The following is a 6012-nucleotide window of genomic DNA, read 5'->3' as shown; positions in this document are numbered from 1 at the left end:
TGGTGCGTTGGCGTTTTGAAAACGCACCTGAACTGTTTGGGTAAATTGCGTTTTGACAGCTTAGGTGTTTTCAAAATGTTGAAAACAATTTTTTCACATCGCACCTATCTAGGTACGGTGGCAACGACATTGATTTTCAAAAAAAAATAAAAATTTGTAATGACAACTTTACCTAACTTATCAGCAGATTATTTATTTTTAATTATCAGTAGCTTATTCAATAAACTTCGGCTGCTCCAAGCAGAAATTTATCCCTTTATATGAGTACATTTTTTTATAAAATTATATGGGATTATAATTATTTATTACTCTCTTTGGATCCCTCACCAGGGCGGGGCGGAAGAAATAGAAAAATAAAAAAATTAATTATTTTATTAAATATTTTTTTATGGCGTTGATATAAACCATAAAATATGTGAAGCCTTCTTTTAAATATTATTTTTTTTAGAATTAAAGGCAATGTCCCTTAATTCATATGTAGTTGGTAAGAATTTTTATTAATCGATGGGATCAAATTGTTATATGGCTATTTTATATAATTCTCTAAGTATAATATCACTTATTAAAAACTTGGGAAATGATTTTTTGCTTTGCTTTATTATTATTATTATTATTATTATTATTTTGAGGGTCTTTTCTTGCCTTTCCGATTCTCCACTGTCTAAAAAATAAAAGATAAATATTTGTGATATTTAAATGGAAACCTTACGGGCAAGAAAGCTACCTGCGTTTTAACCGTACAGAGTACTTATGAGCCAGTAGCCATTAATGCCGTGCGCAGAGCCGCGGTCGCCGAGGACCAGCTTTTACCTTATAAGACGCTACACCAAACTAGATATTTCCAAAATTGAAGGTGCACCAAACAGGCTCAATGCCACTTATTACATTCCAACTTTTTCAGCACCGAGAAGGTATTGATTTTAAGAAAATACATATTGTATAATTAAAATTCAAGTGTTAATATTAATAGATTACGGAAGCTATCCTATCTAAAATATATGGCTCAAATCAAAATTTTGAATTATGATTGAAAATCATAAAAAATCAAATGAATGATCAAATAATCTCTAAATTTGATTGTTTATAATCATATTAAACGTCTCTGAATAAAAAAAAAACTCAAATTACTAAACTATTGGGTTACTAACATAATTAAATGTTCAGAAAATAATTGATAATTAATGTAATCAGCAGCAGCCATCTAATGAAATATTTAAGTTAAATTTATTAAGGCTCTGTTTGGGGCAGCTGCAGCTTATTGAATAGTCTACTGATAAGCTAATTGTGGTGGTTATTACAAATTTTTATTTTCTTAGAAAAGTTAGACCGCATCCAAAAAATTGTCATCGCACCTAGATAGGTGGGTATGAAAATAATGTTTTTAGCGTTTTGAAAAAAAATGAGCTGTCAAAACACAGTTTACCCAAACAGGTCATGTGTGTTTTCAAAACGTCACCGCACCGAAAAAGTTGCCCCAAACGGAACCTAAAACAAAACTCTAAAAAATTAAGTCATACTTCTTTATATAATGGAAAAAAAGAGGCCGCTAATAATATCACTCTAAGAAATTAGTAACCACCACAAACAGTTCTTGAAACCACTAATTGTCCTATGAGGTTTGTTGCTTAACAATTATCGATATGATATTTTTGTATAATCATTATTACTTAATTATTATTATCATCTAAGAATATGATTGTAATAATAAAAAATTAAATGTTGTAATTCTATCTTCTCCAATTAAGAAAAAAAATAAAATTATGTAATTTAAAGAAAAATTAGATAATTTATATTGGGCTAAGCCCTATGTTTTTTTTTCTTTTTTTGTTTTTTTTTAATTTTTAGCTGAAATAAAATATATTTAATATATAATAATATGCTTAAATATTTTTTAAAATAAATCAATTTGTTTTTTTTTCAAAAAATAAAAAAATACATTGAATAAATATATTTCTGAAATAAAAAAAAGAGGGCGACTCAAACGAACTCCCAGTGTTTATTATTACTGACAGTTGGATATTTTATTAAACTATAATATAAAATTTTTAAAGTAGTTAGAATTTTTTATGCATGTAATATACAAAAAAAATATCTCATATATTATTAATTTTTAACATAAATAAATAGACAAATAAAAAATTTACATATTTAATGCATTAATTTAAAAAAACCATAAAAAATATAAAAACTGAAATACGCGTAACTGTATTCTTCGCAGTATTGCTGCACTGCACGACTTGGCTCCATTCTCCACTTCGCTCTGAGCCAATACTGTAAGGAGAGAGAGTGTGTGTGGGTGGTTGTCTGTAAATTGATAAGAAGTAAGGGGGAGAAGAGTGAACTTCAAAAGCGCCGAAGAAGACAAAGGGAGAAGATCCGGCGGAAGGCCCCACAGCCGGAAACCGACGTCTTTCCTTCGCCGTTCATGACCGTCGGCAAGCAATCGGAATCCTCCGGCCGAAAACTTAACCTAATGGATACACTCAATCTCTATGATGATCGCGACCAAGACCTCGTGCGGTCTTCCATGCCGGTTCCTTCACCTGCCTACGGGCTTCACCAGGTCGCTTTCCGACACCACAACATCCAAGACGGCGCTCCCACTTCATCTCGCGGCCTGGCTTCTTACCTTGCCAACGTTCAACTTTGCAAAGACGCGATCGGGGGCCGACGGGATGAAGCGGCAGTTGAGGGGTTCAAGAAGGAAATGAAGGATTTGGAGGACCTTTTGTCGAAGTTAAACCCTATGGCGGAGGAGTTCGTCCCTTCGTCGCTTGCCGGGCATGGGAATGGCAGCGGTTGGCGTTATTCTAACGCATTAGGGTTTCAGAACGCGGACGCTGAGATCAACGCTGGTCATAGCAATAGGGTAAAAAGCTTTGATGTTTTTCGTTTGAATTTTATTTACGTGGGGGGATGTTGACTGCATTTAGTGAGAAAGAATGTATGTTTGTATTCATCTGTTCTGTTAGAAGAGGAGTACCTACTGTCAAGAAAAGAGGAGGATGAATAGTCGGACTAATCTGGCGCAAAGAGGAGAGGTGATCAGAAGGACAGTTTATGTTTCGGATATTGATCATCAGGTAGACGATATGTGCAAGAGATTCCTCTCTTTGCTCGTTTTCCTCCCCGCCTTTCCTTTTGTAATTTTAGAAGCATTCTTGTTTGAGTTCAAGCCTTATAACATTTCATTAACCCGCATCTTACAGATGATTCTGTATTACCTGTAGAAAATATCAATCCATCACTGATTATTATTTTACTAGGTCTTTACTATCTCAGTTCTTCCCACATTTTTGCGATAGATGTTTCATAGCTATTGAGAATGACCATCTTACAGAAATAGCATGCAATAAGTTTCATAGTTCTTTGCGTATTATATTGAGCATTTTGTTGATATTTGGAACAAAACTATTGTAGTGATTGCTTGATTTATTCAGGTCACTGAAGAACAGCTTGCGACACTCTTCATTAATTGTGGACAGGTAAAGTCTGGTTGTACTATTCTTACTTTTCTCGCTCAGTTAACTTCAGAATTCTTTTATCTATTTCTTTTACTTGAAGGTTGTTGATTGCCGTATCTGTGGTGATCCCAACTCAATCCTTCGTTTTGCTTTCATAGAGTTCACTGATGAAGGTAAATTAAAAATTTCAGAAACATCATATTTGTCTTTATTTGTAACTTGGAAACCTTTTGGTTCCCATTTTTCAGCCTTTTTTGGCTTAATTTTTGCAATTTTCAGATGGCGCAAGCGCTGCTTTAGGTTTGTCTGGTACAATGCTTGGATATTACCCTGTCAGGGTGCTTCCTTCGAAAACTGCTATTGCACCTGTGAATCCAACGTTTTTGCCAAGGGTATACAAATTCAATGGTGATGTTCATTCTTTTAAAATTAGCTTTTTGTTATGGCTCCACAATAAATTTCTATTTTTTACTCGCCCTTCAGTCTGAAGATGAGCGTGAGATGTGTGGGAGGACTGTCTATTGTACAAATATTGATAAAAAGGTAACTATAGCAATCCAGTTGAGCTGTTCGGTCAGGATTTCTAATTGCTATTCTGCCGTTTTGATGCATTCCTTTAGGTTACTCAATTGGATCTGAAGCTCTTCTTTGAATCACTGTGTGGGGAGGTTTGTCTGTTTAGACAAGATTAAAGTGCCCAAATAGTCTCTTGACTGTTTATATGGGGCCATTTGAGCATTTGAGCCCCAAAGTCTATAAAAGTGTCAAATTAGTCCCTAGATTTTTTAAATTGGGGGTTGAAATAGTACTCTTATTTCAGCCCATATTAAGATAATCTGATGACTAGATTGACACTACAAGCTCTAGGACTAAAATGACAGAACTATTTTGACACTTAATTTTGTTCATTGTTTCTTTTTTCACAAGCTTGTTACCGTAATGCAGTGGCAAATAAATTTTCATCCAAAATTTCACAGGTCTATCGGTTGAGGCTGTTAGGAGACTATCATTACTCTACTCGGATTGCCTTCGTTGAGTTTGTGGAGGTTCTCATCTACACTTTTGCGCAATCATGATTCTTTCCATTTGGCATACTGCAGATAACCCCCTATCACACTCATTGGCACCAAAAAATAGTTCATTTTCTAGAAGCTACTTAGCAGCGACCCTTGAATTGTAAAATTAGAAGCGACAAATTGCCTAATCGCTTGTTTTGTTAAATTCAAATGGTGGATAACGTAGAAAAATTTTCGTGAAGTTATTAAAGCTGTTGTAGAGACAAGTTGGGAGGTTATAATATAGTGTGTTGAAATAATATTGAATTAATGGTCAACATCTTCCCCACACATCAATCCATGAGTCAGTAGACAATTTCATTTCGATCACAACAGTCAAGCAACCTGTGGATAACATGGCTAACATCGGGAATAGCTGTTAGAAAACTATTGATGATGATGTAGGATTTAAAGCACAGTGCTTTCTGATGATTTCCATCCAAATGATGCGATCTATTAAATTCACCATTTTACAAAATATGTTTTATAATTTTGACGAACCGATTGATTTCTCACTTTTAGAGAGAGTTACTATTTTTTATATTTTAATTTGTAATAATTTTTTATTTGTTTTTAGTGGGAAAGTTTTGTTCAGAGAAATTTGTTAAAGTGAGAATTAATGAATGAAATATGGGGCATTTAAATACATACCACCCAATTCCTATATATTTGCATATTTAACGCCTATACTTTACTCTTTACTTTCATATCACATAAAAATGCCACCTTTTTAAATTATAAGATGTCAATTACACCTTTTCATGGATAAGGTGGCATGGCATGTCTTTAAAAATTGAGGTTTTGGTGCTAGAAATGTAAATACATAGTAATTTGAGTGAAATTTATGTAATTCTTCCATGAAATATATGTAGCTATCCGTTAAAAAGATAATTTCATATGGTTTCGAATAGATTGCTCTTGTAGATTTATAATGATTGCTAAGTCGTTCCATTAAATTTCAGGCCGATAGTGCAACCGCAGCTCTCAACTGCAGTGGTGCAACCTTGGGTTCCCAGCCAATCAGGTAATCCTTCTTCTCTGTATCCTCTTTTTCCAGATAGTTAGCTAAACTCACTCTGGTCTGCATCTAATCAGAGTTAGCCCTTCGAAGACTCCAGTTCGCCCGCGACCTCCTCGATATGCCGCACTTCGAATGTGATATATAGGGCAGTCTTGCAAGTATAGGGACACAGACACATCATGTGCTGTTTTCTTGCTTGTTTTCATTTAGGGTTTAGTCTTAACAGCCTTCTCACAACTTCTCGTAACTTCTCATAATTCCTGTAATTATGTTTTCATAGACTTTACTTGTCATAAAGCTGAGACCGGTTATCCTTAACGATCAATTTTTAACATTTGTATAGAGTTGTAATGAAAATTTGAATCAAAATGTGAATGTCTTCAATGTATATATTGTTTATGCTTCGTGAAGTCTGAACTGGTCTACAATTATTATAATTTTGGGCATTTACATGCGTACCACACAATTCTTA

At 34.1% G+C, this 6012-nt stretch overlaps 1 protein-coding gene across 2 annotated transcripts; it reads left to right on the top strand.

Annotated features, from left to right (window-relative positions):
- The first annotated feature begins 2239 nt into the window (after nt 1–2239).
- LOC110029164 (polyadenylate-binding protein-interacting protein 12-like) lies at nt 2240–5879 on the top strand. Of its 2 annotated transcripts, none has more exons than XM_020731341.1 (10): nt 2240–2869; nt 2976–3083; nt 3441–3485; nt 3565–3637; nt 3744–3856; nt 3948–4007; nt 4085–4132; nt 4442–4510; nt 5482–5543; nt 5615–5879. In XM_020731341.1, the coding sequence occupies exons 1-10, from the start codon at nt 2426–2428 to the stop codon at nt 5676–5678; spliced, it is 1086 nt and encodes a 361-aa protein (XP_020587000.1). In that variant the 5' UTR covers nt 2240–2425; the 3' UTR covers nt 5679–5879. The 2 variants fall into 2 exon arrangements, with proteins under 2 accessions (XP_020587000.1, XP_020586992.1); XM_020731333.1 differs by having other exon boundaries at nt 2241–2869; nt 2973–3083.
- Nucleotides 5880–6012: the final 133 nt, after the last annotated feature.

Source organism: Phalaenopsis equestris, unplaced genomic scaffold, assembly GCF_001263595.1.
Source record: "Phalaenopsis equestris unplaced genomic scaffold, ASM126359v1 Scaffold000002, whole genome shotgun sequence".
Classification (NCBI taxonomy): Eukaryota; Viridiplantae; Streptophyta; class Magnoliopsida; order Asparagales; family Orchidaceae; genus Phalaenopsis; species Phalaenopsis equestris.
This window is presented reverse-complemented; position numbering and strand designations above follow the sequence as displayed.

Excerpts from the sequence above, each read along its gene's own strand:
- LOC110029164 (XM_020731333.1), top strand. The coding sequence starts at position 2,426 with ATGACCGTCGGCAAGCAATCGGAATCCTCCGGCCGAAAACTTAACCTA. Across the intron at positions 3,084-3,440 it reads TTTCGGATATTGATCATCAG|GTCACTGAAGAACAGCTTGC; the intron begins GTAGACGATATG and ends TGATTTATTCAG. Across the intron at positions 4,133-4,441 it reads TTGAATCACTGTGTGGGGAG|GTCTATCGGTTGAGGCTGTT; the intron begins GTTTGTCTGTTT and ends AAAATTTCACAG.